This window comes from Emys orbicularis, chromosome 11 (assembly GCF_028017835.1).
Source record: "Emys orbicularis isolate rEmyOrb1 chromosome 11, rEmyOrb1.hap1, whole genome shotgun sequence".
Taxonomy (NCBI): Eukaryota; Metazoa; Chordata; order Testudines; family Emydidae; genus Emys; species Emys orbicularis.
Window position 1 is genome coordinate 73,602,948 of NC_088693.1, and position 13,790 is coordinate 73,616,737.

The 13,790-nt window shown below is 41.2% G+C and overlaps 1 protein-coding gene across 1 annotated transcript in view; it reads left to right on the forward strand.

The window, feature by feature from the left end:
- Positions 1-13,790, forward strand: part of HDAC4 (histone deacetylase 4) — a 453,690-nt gene that overhangs the window by 371,535 nt on the left and 68,365 nt on the right. The window contains exons 14-16 of the mRNA XM_065412876.1: positions 1,557-1,743; positions 7,718-7,851; positions 12,655-12,775. Of these exons, the coding sequence (XP_065268948.1) occupies positions 1,557-1,743; positions 7,718-7,851; positions 12,655-12,775 (442 nt within the window). The remainder of the gene's footprint in view (positions 1-1,556; positions 1,744-7,717; positions 7,852-12,654; positions 12,776-13,790) is intronic.

Consider the following 13,790-nt stretch of genomic DNA (forward strand, 5'->3'; position numbering starts at 1 on the left):
CTAAGGTGCCACAAGTACTCCTCGTTCTTTTTCCTAAAAAGAAAACGTCCTTCACAGTTCAGACAGAAGACTGAGCGTTTTTCTATATGGGGACACTCCGAAAAGCTAAGTGGAATTAACTAAAGATGTGAAGTTAAAATGCATTAGTTTAAAGCTTATTAACCTCCCATGTGGACACACTCATTCAGAAGTAAAATGGTCTTAGTTCACTTTACTTAATCCCCTTTGGGAACAAAGGCCAGTGTTCTGAGGTTGGAACGAGCATTCTGTCCCTCAGGTGCTTGCTGGCTGGTTCTTGCTCACATGCACAGGGTCTAACTAACAGTGGTCTAATTGGCAGCCAGTGGGCCAGATCTGGCCCTCAAAAGCGTCCACACACACCCCACGTCCCACCCCCGAGCAAACCTGCTCTGCAAAGTGGCATCCTCTGCGCAGCATAATCTCATATGCTGTTCGTGAACGATTACACTGCATGGAGGACACCATGTTCTACAGCATGTATTTCTGTATGTGGACTGCAGAGGTGCCCCACAACTGGCATCCAACCCACAGGACTGAAAGAGTTGTCCCACCCAATGCCCTGTATGGTTGGGAAGGAATTTTCCCCCTAGGTCAGCTTGGCAGAGGTCCTGGGGTAAATTTTGTCTTCCTCTGCAGGTTTCTTGCTGGGATCATCTGAGTGTATCTTGTGTAATTGCCTGCCATTGCAAGGGCCTCAGGCACTGGTACACCTCAGTACCCCCTATTCTCCGCATGTGACACATAATAGTTTAGTCTTCTGATGTCTGTAATACTTTGGTTTAATTTCAGTTATTGGGTTTAGCGTGTGGGTGCAGGGTAGTCCTGGTGGCCTGTGATATACAGAAGGTCACACTCACCTTAAATTCTCTATTTCTAAAGTAGACAGTCTATGCAGGGTTTTAATGTGATTTAACTTAACACCTTCAGTTAATTTGTCTTAATTGTTTTTGGTGTCCGCACGAGTATATGAGCTTGGCACGGTCTTGGTCCTGACCCTTGGATCAATATGGGAAAGCCATTTAGTGAAGGGTCCTCCATTGGGAACATTCTGCCATCAGCCCTGATCCAGTCACATGTTGGGCCTCTGGGTGATAACTCTTGTGCAGATTTTGACTATTACGCACATTCAGAAGGGGAGTGGTGGTCTTGAGTTGCAAAAACATAAATCATGGAAGGCTGCAAAGTCAGCGTGTGGGTTTGTATCCAGAAGCAAATTTGAGCTCGTTAAAAGCTGCACTTGAATAGCTGTGTGAGGGTGCGTAGAGTCTGTAGTGTGCGTGAGTGTGTACTAAGTCCCTGATTCAGAGCTCATGGAATTTAATGGGACCTTTTCCACTGTTTCCGTGGGCTTTGGATCAGGCCTTCATTTTAGCACGCCTCCGTATGTATGTTTAATGTATGTGTGTGTGTTCACTGTATCTAGGAAATAAACCAAACCTCCAAACAAAATTGGTTTTAAAATGCCATGCCAACCTTTCTTATTGTGATATTCGCATGACCCGTCCCCTTATCTTCCTTTCCATCCTCCCCAACAGCAAGCTCTTCTACTGGAGCAGCAACGCATTCACCAGCTGAGAAACTACCAGGCATCCATGGAGGCAGCTGGCATTCCAGTGTCTTTGGGAGGACATCGGCCTCTGTCTCGTGCACAGTCCTCACCCGCAGCTGCCACCTTCCCCATGTCCGTACAGGAGCCACCCACTAAGCCAAGGTTCACAACAGGTAATGTTTCAGGGCCTGGGAGGGTGATTGGATGTGGCTGAGAGTTCTGTTTGGGTACATTATCATTTATTCCTTAAAAAGCACTTGACCACGTAGAAGTGGAATGGGTGACGCTAACGCATCGTTGGAGGAGGCAAGGATTGCCCTCCCGTGAAAAAGCCACCCCCAATCCTGGTGTATTCCCAACTATCAGTTGGAGGCCAGGATGTTATTCTGGCTTTGGCTAACCCCATGCTCTGTGGCTAAGTGGGGGATGGAACAATCTGGGTCAGTCATTATACACCATATTCCGCCCTCCCCCTCCGCCCCCCACAACCTCCATCACCAAAGGGAGAGATCCTATAGAGGGAGAATACTACATGTGTATTTTAATTAAGCTAAAAAAAGTGAAAGCGATGCAGTGTTATGACTGTACATTCCCAGAAACAAGGCCAATTCAGACTAAACCATGCGGTTGATGTGAACGTGAGGAAGGAAGAAGCACAGCATGATTGATAAAGGACGATGTACCAAGCAACGCTTCTAGCCTGAACTCTTAATTTACTTCCAAGCAGATTTTGGACCATGTTCTCTGCCCCAGTTCAAGCCCTTTTGCACCTTCTGAGTGTCACACAGAGGCTGTGGTCTGGCTGCAGCAGCCTTGTTGTGAATTCCTCCCAGGGATAGGCGAAACTCTCAGCTGTGGTATCATTGGCATAGGAGCTAGCTCTGCCAATCAGCTCCTGTTCCTCCCTGGTGTAAGGAGCAGGAAGGGGCTATGCTATGTCAGAGGCAGATCACTTCACAGATGGCATATGGTAGCCACTTGTCTTAAGTTAGGATAGCCGTCAGGTTACCTGATGGCCTGACCCTCCTGCACTGAATGGATTTTTGCGTAGGAGATACACATTGGTTTTAAATAGATTTTTTACAATTTAATTTCACTGTTGTAGTGTGTGTGTGTGTGTGTGAGAGAGAGAGAGAGAGAGAGAGAGAAAAGGAAAATATTCAGTCCATAGTGTAAATGGTCTGGCAGCTGAGCTTAAATTGTAAGTATGCAATAATGGGCTTTTTAATAACATGGATATTGTTTTCTTGTTATAGTCCATACTAGCCCCATCCTGGAAGGTAGGTAGGCACAATTCCTCATTCTTGGATCAGCTACCAAAGTGTGTAAATGTGTGTAGGATACTGTTCTCCCCCAGAGACCAAAAGAGAGAAAAGTTTCTCCTTCCTAAGCCATTAAGGACCATCATCAAAATCCTTTCATATGCATTCTATTTTCTTTGGTAAATTCTGTTTTGCATAGTCACTCATTATATGGAGTTTTTCAATTCCTGCGTTAGGTAGTTAAGAAGAGTTTTGTAACATGCACCGATTTCTTCCCAATATACCAAAGGCCATTTTGTGAATGAATGTCTTACCAAATAATGAAAGTGTCTGTGTGCAAAAAAGTCTCAAGGCCAAATCACAATTCCTGTTTTTATTTTCTTTGCACTAAATAACTGAAGTACCTAAACCAATATTTTTCCATACCCTGAAAGACAATCCGCTTGGTCTGTAAGTTTGTTGGCCTACATTAATAACAGCAGTTAGATGTAAAGTACGAGCCTTTCGTACCTGTGCATGCTAGCTGTGAATTTGAGCATGCATGTCTAGCAGTGTACATATCCAAGCAGTTGCCTGCTTATTGAAAATCAGGCCTTATAATGTCAAGTTTTTATAACGTCTGAATACCTTGATATCTAATGGAAACAACAATGCAGTCAGTAGTGGCACCAGAAAGGGCAAGGATACAATAGTGTGTGCTGGCATTTTCAAAGGATCCTAAGGGAATTAGGCACCCAAATCCCATTGAAGGTCAGTGGACATTGAGCACCTAGTTCTCTTAGCCCACTTTGAAAATCCCAGTCTTCAAGATTACGGATCCTATGTACATTTTAGAAGTTGAGTCATGACTTGCCCTTATTTGTTTCCAGCTTCACCATTTAAGTTGCGGCATCAGTCGTATGAGTCTTTACAAAATTTGACTGTACAGTAACATTTACTATCATGGGATTTACATTTTACCTAAATATGTGCCTTGTAATTTCAGTTATAATTATATACTAGAGTGGAACAATAAGAGTAGTGATTTTGAAAACTGTAAATAAATCTGCTCAAAGTTCTACAATTGTAGACGTCAAATTAAAGAAAATAAGTGTTCAGGTAGGATTAAAAAATTGCTTAAAACGAGAAGAAACCCACATTACCTTTACATTGTATGAGACACATAATACTGTGACAAGACAATAATGTGCAGAGTACTTAGTGTATTTTATCTGGTTAATATCCTTTTCACAACATTTAATTTGTGAAACGTTTTCAACTCCAGAGGCCCGATTCTCCACTACCTTGAACATTGTGCAATTATTTATACTCATGCAATGAGTGGAAAGTGGGGTGTAAAATCTTTTAAAATTGGAATGGCAGCATTTTGCACTTGCACAAGTACAGATGACAGCCAACATAAGGTGCAAGGCATTGGAGAGTCACAACCCAGCTGTCTGTATCATTGAAATTGGGTAATAGAAAATGTCGAGGAAAAGAATATTTTGATGTTCTTTCCTTATACCATTATAAATGGTGCATTTAAATCCTCCTCTGCCCTTATTCGAGTCGTGACTCTTTTTCTTTCTTGGGGGGGTGCGGGGAACCTTTTAGACAAGTGTTTTTGGTACATATCTTATTACCTTAGATGGAAAAGAATTTTCCATTTTATTACTGCAGCTCAGAGTAACAGAAGAGTTTTCAGATTTTAAAACTTTAATATTTTGGTGAGCTAGGCACAGAAAGGAAAAGCAAAATGTTTCAGGCATACTCCATTCATATTCTAGAAGAGACGTACCCAGTTAGATTTGGTACAGAGAGTTACTTTCTTGAATTGAAGTTCTGTCCACTTGATACAGAAAATACTGATCTGGAGGGCGGGGAATGACATTTTTTTGAAATATTTGTAAAGGCAAACAGAGAAGTGCTCTAGGGCATCTTGTCACAACGCGGTCACACACACACAGCCATAGTTATACTGGAAAAGATTCAGTTGTAATGGTGACTGTTTTTAAAGTCTAATGTTATAATTAAGTGCCTTGAATTTTACAGTAAATAAGGATTTGAAATTAATTTTTAAATCATCTTTTTAATAAGTGGCTTGAAAAGAGAAGCTTGGTTTGAGGTCCTAACCAAACTGACCAAAGAGGTCAACAGACTCCAATAGTGCATCTTAAAAGATCAGCCTGTGTAAAATAGGCAAATGAATTAAAAATTGCCTCTAATTTTTTATCATTTTTATTTTTAAAGTGTTATATAGTAAATCCTTCTAATGCATTTTCTTGGGAGAGTTAGAAACATCGATATGCCGTATAGAATCAAATCACTGGGTCTTTCTATTTCATTATCCTGTCTCTAGCAGTAATGCTTAAAGGGTATATTGCAGGGGAGATACGTGGGGTGTGTGTGTGTGGGGGGGGGGCATATTGCATATCTGAGGAGTGCGTTAGTACATATGAAATTGAAAAAAAACCTGCCTGCTTATTGCAGGCAATCAGTTTTATGTCCTGAAGCATGACATTGTACTTGTGCTATGTGAGAGGAAAGTAGATATAAAACCTGCAAAATCGGAATGGCAGCATTTTGCACTTGCGCAAGGGTAGATGACAACCAACTTAAGGTTGGTTACATTAGGGGTCTAACCCTTTGTTCTTGCTAAGACGAGTAGATCCATTGATGTTAATTGGAATACTGGTGCATGTACAATTTTACTCACTTGAACAAGGATTCCCAAGTTGGGCCATTGGTTTGCAGTTATCCAGCTTCTGATCTCCTGTGAAAATGAATTCCATAAATTATTCTGATATTCTGTGTTAAAGCATTTTTTTATTTCTGATGAAGGGCATTTATTCTCTCCTTCTCTGCAGAATCAGTATAATTATCTGAACCTCAAATCATATGTTTATCCTGCCAAGAAAAGCCAGTTGGCTTTAGTACTGACCTTTAAAAATGATTGTTCCCACATCTTGGGGAATATTTTTCCAGCAATGAACCTGTAATGGCCAAAGTAGTTTTGTATTTTAAATGTAAATGGTCAAGCATTTACTTTTTCTGTGTGCAACACAGTGTCCTCAATTAGAGAAAGTACAGTCCTACTCTTTCCAGTAGCTGTAGATGTTAAAAATGGGGAATAATTCATAAATATACAAGATAAACTTCAGTGAAATACTGCTTTGTCACTGTTTAACCAGGGGTGGGAAGAGTTTTAGGATTTAATTAGATTGGACTTTTTCTGAGTCCTGGTTCCTCTCCGAACTTACCAAAGGAGAATATGTAGCCCATCCCACCACCATCTCTTCTTTCAATGTATGAATGTATCTATATAAAATACTGTACCATGTGTTTTTTATCTATATGCACACATCCCTGTGATATGTGCATGCATGCCCTCTATATATAATAGGTATATATTTGAGATAGAGACAGAGCAAAATCCAGTGTTCTTTCCCAGTGCCAAGGTAAAAAACAATAGCTATCCATTCTACTAGCCCACATCCTCTCTTCAACTTCAGTTTGCATTGCTTGGTATTGCCCAAACAGCTCCTAATGGAGCTGAATAATGTCAGAAAGAAGCAGACAGGTGGGCACTTTTATAAATTTTTATTGTAAAGCCCTGATTAATTGAACTTTGGTTAACTTAATCATTTAGTTAACGAGAGCTCCATTCTGTCCTCTGGAGCTATAGGGTGTGTTTTTCTGCACTCAGAGGTCCCAAAACCTGGAGCAGAGTGAGGAATTGCCAGACAACTTGCCCTAATGGCTGAAAGTGTCAGCACCAACCCCAGTGCACAGTGGAAAGACATCTTTGGCAAACTGGTTGGCTTTCAAAGGAGCAACACTAATTGCAAATCTGTCCTGCATCCTCTGAACCCCCTGATATTTCAAAGATTTTTGGGTGCTCCCCAACACAAACCTATCTCTGACTTAAGGGAAGGCTAGAACTAAACTTTTCACTATGTCCGTTGTGTTTAAACAAAAAATATCATCCTTTATTCCCCAGAATACACAATTGTGGAAAAACTGGTAGTTTTGTTCAGTGGTGTATTTGACCTGAATTCACAAATCCTAGTCCAGAAGTGTAATTGGGTGGAAGTGTAACACGTATCAGAGTCACCTACATTGTTGAGATTGGGTAAATATTGTTGCACAGGGATTCAGCCTCTTGACTCCCATGTTTAAAGGAAATAACACTGCTAAATTCCCATGTAACACATTGAATAGTTATCCCTAAGTGTGTGCTAATAAACTGCTTTCCATGTACCTTGAGTCTTGTGTTGTCAAGTAACCTTGATGTGAAGACTTTAAAGTAAACTATTTTATGGAACAAAGACCCTTCCATGGACGTATCCGCTTCTTCCAGGTTTTTGGATTAAGGAACCATTTTATCAGCAGTTGTAATAGTACTTAATGTGAGAGTCAAAGAAATATAGTGTCCTTTTATAACACTTTCTTGTATTCACATCTGCCTAAATCTGTGCTTTCACCTGCTTTCATTTGTACATCTGCTGTTATAAACCGTACAGATTCGTCCTCTAGTAGTATTAATGATTCATTTCTTTTCCAAATACACTGAGAATTTCCAACAGGGAGAAGTCATTGCATGGTTGATAATACAATGCCACCTTAGAAGTTAAGAACACAGGACTAGAAGGAACCTCCTGGATCACAGACTCCAGTCCCCACGATTGCACACAACCCAGTCATATAACCAAGTTGTCCACCTCATTTACTGCAGTCTACAATTTTCTTTTCCTAATGCTCTTCATCTACCTGTGGAATGCATATTGCCATTGTGTTTAGAATTCCAGTTCAGTACAGTAGGCTCTAGTCCACAGCAGAGGATTTTTTTTCCATGTCTCACAAGACAGTTTTTTATTGCAAGCAATTTTTGTAACTTCTGCTGCAGGCCTTGTATACGACACCTTGATGCTGAAACACCAGTGTACCTGTGGAAACACAAACAGCCACCCAGAGCATGCAGGGAGAATCCAGAGCATCTGGTCCAGGCTTCAAGAGACAGGCCTCCGTGGCAAGTGTGAGGTAATAAGTACTGCCACAGGAACGGCAGACATGTAGTTTCAGTCATGTGTTTGGGAGAGAGAGAAGAGACTTGGTATTTTGATTCTGCTGTAGGATTTCATGTGTGTGCATTTTAAGGGACTCTAATGTTCTGCTTTTAAAGACCAGCATATTGAATTTGCAACTTGGATCTCTGATTGCCACATGGGCACACAAACTTGTACCAGATTCTGTTCTTAGATTTTCATGGATCTGACTGTAGGCTGGGTTCTGCCAAATGTGTCTTATGTTTAACCCATTCATACATGACTGTTTCTATTTGTCTGTTTGTATCTGCCATGAATACTTTTCGGGTTGTCCAATTTCATTGCATTACTGTGACAGTTACAATCACAGAATTCATAGAACTTCATAGTGTATGTCTGGCCAATAGTTATTGCAATATTTGCAGTAGGAGTTAGTCATATAATTTTCTGGTATTACTCTCACTATAGTGAAATACCTATCTAGCATTGACTTTTGCCGGAGTTCAATATCCATTGCTATTGTAAATTAAGATTTGTATTTTAACCCCAAGCTGTAATAACAGGAGTTATTGGTTAAACTCTATCCTTAATTTGATATTTCCAGGGCTTCTGTGGCATTTTTTTTCCTTTTAATATTGTGGTGAATTTGATGGTCTAGCTAAGATTGAGGTCCCGCAAAAGAAGGGGTTTTAATGGGGTTTATGGTCCCGCAGAGCAGAGAATCAGTATGATTAGTATCAATTTAGTTGCCCATCTCTGCTGTGGAGACCCGGAGGAGACTAACGAAGGCACACAGATGTAACTAAATTCCTATAACATTGGTTTATCCTGAGGAAACTGCATATTACATAGCTTCCTCTGATTAAGCTAGTCTGGTTAGAAATAATTTCTGAGCAGTAAGGAAGGTTAACCACTTGGGGGCAGCATTGTCATTAGCTAAACTTCTAGTGCTTGCATCTTTATATAGAGAACAAGAAAGAGTTGAGACTGTTTTGTGTCTGAAAAGTCAAATTGAATTGAACTTTGGGATTATTCTCTCTTTTTTGAAAAATATACACAAGACAAACAATCTATTGTCATTTAGGTCCGTTTTTTACAAGCAATGCTTAAACCATGCAGTATTAATTGCCTCATCTCCTACCTCTGTATCACAAGACATTCTCCACGTGGCAATAAAGTGCTTTGATCTGTAAAGTTTAAACAACTGTTACCTGCTTTAATTTGGCCCTTCATACTGCTCCCAAGGGCGGAAATATGGGAGTTATGTTTGACACTCAACATTTTTCCTCCCACATTTCCCTGGTCTGTAATTATCTTCTGAACATTGGTAGCCTTCAACCTCATCTTGACCCTTCCGCTACTTGACCCTTCCTCTACTGAAAGCCTTAACCGTGTGTTAATCACATCCTGTCTTTCCTTTTACAATGTCCTTTCTTATGATCTTCCTCAATCTCTAGTCAGTAAACTTCAGGGTGCCCAGAATGCCATGGCTCCACTGGCTTCCAGATTCTAATTGTCTTCCTGCTCCTCCTTCTCCACTGCTTTCCTAGTTATCTCCAAACCGGTCTCACAGCCCCCTTCCTTATCTTCAAAATGGTGCCCGGACTTGCTGCTCCACTCCCCCCTTTCCCTCCTCTGGCTCATCTGTCTCCTTGCCACCCACTCACTTCATTCCTAATCTTGGCAGTTCCTCTTTTCCTCCCCTCTGAGCCACTCTAATTGGGGTCACTCATTAACTTGTACTGACCCACTGAGTCATCTCTCTGAAACTTCCACGCCCCTGAGTCGCATCCTCCCTCTTCATCTCTTCTTAAAACTCTCCTGTGGGTTCTAGCTCTGTAAAGGGTTACACATTGGTATGCAGTTAAGACTATGGATACAATATATTGTTTTGTATTTAGGCAATATCGGAATGCAGGATGCAAAGTATCTATAAAAGGTGACTGGGGAGGAAGAATTGTCAGGTTTGACTGACTTGTACTGGCATGTTGGAGTCTATCTGTCCCTTGTTTGCACTGACTCTAAATAACCCTTTTCTCTTCCCCACAAGGCTGGGGTACACGGCAAACTGTTGCAGATATCAAGCTTCATCTGTAGGTCTTATGTCAGGGAACTTGAATGGTCCAGAAGGAATTGGCAGGAGTTTCCTAGAATTTGGCTTAATTTTTCATCCCTGACATTGGAAGGAGAAAGCTCCGCCTAGGCACGTTATATACTTATTAAAAACAAAAACTCTACATTAAAAGGATGTTTTGGTTGTAAAGTGAAGCTCTGAGGTGTGCTTGTCTCCCAAAGTCTATGTAGAACTGCGTGTTTCCTGAGAAGAATAAAAGATGTCTTACTAGAAATACAGAAAAAAGGTTTGAACAATATGAAATTTACGGTACCTAAAAAGACTAGGATATTATTTAGAGTGGAGAGTGGTGTTTCTAGCCTCCCATTGGGCACAGACTTTGGGGAGACAAGCACACCTCAGAGCTTCACTTTACTTTGTATTACACATGTAGGGTCAAGGCCTCCACTGGTGTTAATGGTAGTTCTCCTTTGAAATCAGCAGAGATGTAGCTGTTTACCTGATGATGATTTGGAGAACTGCTACCATTCTCCTCTGTTTGTGCATAGCCAGATAATACAAGTAACAATGTATTATTCCAGAAAATCTAAAAAAAGCAGCAGTTGAGCACAAGTCAGTTCATCTGTCTAGAGAACAAGAATGGCCTCTAGGCAGAGGGAAAACACGAAAGAGAGAAAGGATAAAGGAATAATTGAAACAGATTTATCATGAGCGGGAAGGGAAGGCACAAAAGAGGGTAAAGAATTTTTTCTTGGAGGTTATTTTCAAACTCATTGGGGCTAGTGTTTTTGCAGCTACTTTGTAACATGACTGTGTATTTTGCATCAGCATTTACCCTCAGAAAATCTTACCTGTAGAGTTTAAAGAAAATACAAATAAAAGAGGAACTTAACTGGACAGGTGACCCAAATCACGAGAGTGAGAGGAGCTTCCTGCCACGCTTTGTTTTCTTGGTTTAAGGCTTAAGGACTTTATAAAACTACTTCCTGTGCAAATACATCTTTAAACACATGAATACAGGTTGCACCAAAGTTTTGAGGCAAAATCCCCTCTGATTAGCTTGGTTTGTGTACCTAGCATTATGCCCTACAATGTTGTCTGAAAGATGATGCTGCCTGTGTACGGTTTAACAGGTGTCATTGTGGCTCTCTAGGTAGTGCACTCCTCTCTGGAATATTAGACATTGTAGTTGCCCAAGATATTGAGCCCATAGCCAGTGGTGAGACTTCTGCACTAGAACAGGTGCTGAATTGTTGGAAGTATTGCTGTGCTCTGAATGAGATGTGAACCACATCCTTCCAGTTTCGGTAGTCCTGATGACTGCCCTCATGCAAAATTAAAGATATTCCATGGCAGTTTCTGGTGCTCCTGGGACCTCCACATGCTGTGGACAGAGCACACCGATACAGGAATTTTAGAGACACTGTGACCAAAAATACCCCAAGCACATTAGGATAAATTCTGAACTACCTAAAACACCTATGTTTTTACACTCATATGTTTCATAAACAAAGCAACTTTTGCAGCACACTTAGCCCCCAAAAATTCTTGTTTCCACATCACCAAACAGAACGCCTTGTTGTCCAAGCTGTGTATTTCCTTTATGACATTTTAGAAAAAGTTACAAACCCCCACTTAAAATGGAAAGTTTGTCACTACTTGAACTCCAGAAAGTTACTGCCTTTTCCCTAGCATGGGAGAGAATCCAAATGCCATTTCATGTTGGGTGAAGTTCATTCTTATATCGGGGATCAGGCCAAAGTCTCCTCACTGCTTAAGTCCCACTCAACACCTCAAAATAGCACTTCATTGTTGCACAGGCCTTCTGCTGGCCCACAGCACAGAGGTGAATTTCAGCCGTAACAATTAGACCCGAGCAAAGATGAGTTAAACGTTAAGGCTTGCCCGGAATGCAGACTGAGCTTGTTTTGAGATTTGGGAAAAGGTCCAAGTTGTAAAACCTTCTGGGTGAAATCCTGGCCCCATTGAAGTCAATGGGAGTTTTGCCATTGATTACACTGAAGCCAGGATTTCATCCTCTGTGTTCATCTACTCTTGCTGGTTCCAGCTGTAAATCAGAGCAGGGAGGAGAAACATTGTTCTGTTTTTTTTCTGGCATACCCTAAATCAGGTTGGAATCTCAAGTTTGACCTTGCATGATCTCCAGCCCAGTTTTTAGAGCAAAAAGATTTTGATTAACCCTTAGTTGCTTCTCTGAAGAGAAGCCCCAAAGTCTTTGCCGTTCAGCTATTATTAGTTGTGGTGGGGTTTCTTTGTGCAGGTTTGGAACACTGTTCTTCCATCAGTGAACAGCTTCTGTGGCTGACTCTTATTCATAGAAATGATTTATGCCACTAAATCCTGACACATCAGTATGAGAATAGCTGCTGTGCAAGTCAGCAAAGGTTTTGGAGCATGTATCTTTTAAAAAGTCCAAAAGGTTATTTTACATATAAAATCTTTTGGTTAATGGGATTAAGCTGAAATCCTTCTCATGACTAAAAATATATCTTTGTGAGTAAACAAAATAAGAATTTTTGCATAATAGTTTAATAAAAATATTTGTCAGCAAAAAATTGTTTTTAACCTGTAATTTAAATAAAACAAACCCTTAGTGCAGTATAACTTCCAACAGTATTTCCTTTTTGCCAAAGGGAAATAAAAAGACAAACTAGGTAATTGTAGTAAATATAATTTTACCACTTCTTTCCTTTCCCCCTGCAGTGTATTCGTGGAAGAAAAGCAACTCTAGAAGAGCTGCAGACAGTTCACTCGGAGGCGCACACGCTGCTGTATGGCACAAACCCTTTGAACAGACAGAAACTGGACAGCAAGAAACTTCTAGGTACAGAAGGGGGTCATGCTTCACTACCTCTTTGGTCCTACATTCATAAAGTAACTTAGTTAGCCATGTATCAGAGGGGTAGTCGTGTTAGTCTGGATCTGTAAAAAGCAACAGAGAGTCCTGTGGCACCTTTAAGACTAACAGATGTATTGGAGCATAAGCTTTCGTGGGTGAATGCCCACTTCGTCGGATGCATCCGACGAAGTGGGCATTCACCCATGAAAGCTTATGCTCCAGTACATCTGTTAGTCTTAAAGGTGCCACAGGACTCTCTGTTGCTTAGTTAGCCATAACACTGACCCTGGCAGTTACTGAGTGTACACCATTCTGAATGCCACAAGTCATCTCTGCTGCGCTTCAATGGGACAGGTGATAGAACGTTTGGTTTCCTCTTTCTTCCAGGGTACATCTACGCTGGGGAAAAAAACATGGCAGTGAGTCTCTGAGCCTGGGTCAGCTGACTTTGGCCACCGCTTCAGGGCTACAAGTAGCAGTGTAGATGTTCCTATTTGGGTGGGAGCCCAAGACCCTTCTCCCTCACTGAGTTTGAGTCCAGACTCCAGAACGAGCGGGGATGTCTACTCTGCTACTTTTAGCCCCATAGCTCGAGCCAGAGTCAGATGACGCAGGCTCCTGAGACTCACTGCTGTGGTTGGTTTGTTTTTTTGCAATGTAGAAATACCCTTTATTTCCTCTATTTAAAGTGCCAAAGACCTAGAGGGACTGCCACCGAGGTGGAGAAGGTAGTTCAGTTTCCATACCCATTTTACCCTTGGACTCTCTGCTGTGCTTGTCACAGGATACCAGCTGGTGTGTAGGATTTGTGATGCTGGTCCTGTCCCCCAAGAACTGGATTTACACCATCAAACAGCTGTCAGATAGTGACCACTTTATGCCATTACCTACCTACCGCAGGCAGATTTGAAATGGTGATCTAAAACAGTGGCTTTCAACCGTTCCAAACTACTGTCCTCCTTTCAGGAGTCTTTGTCTTGTATACCCCCAAGTTTCACCT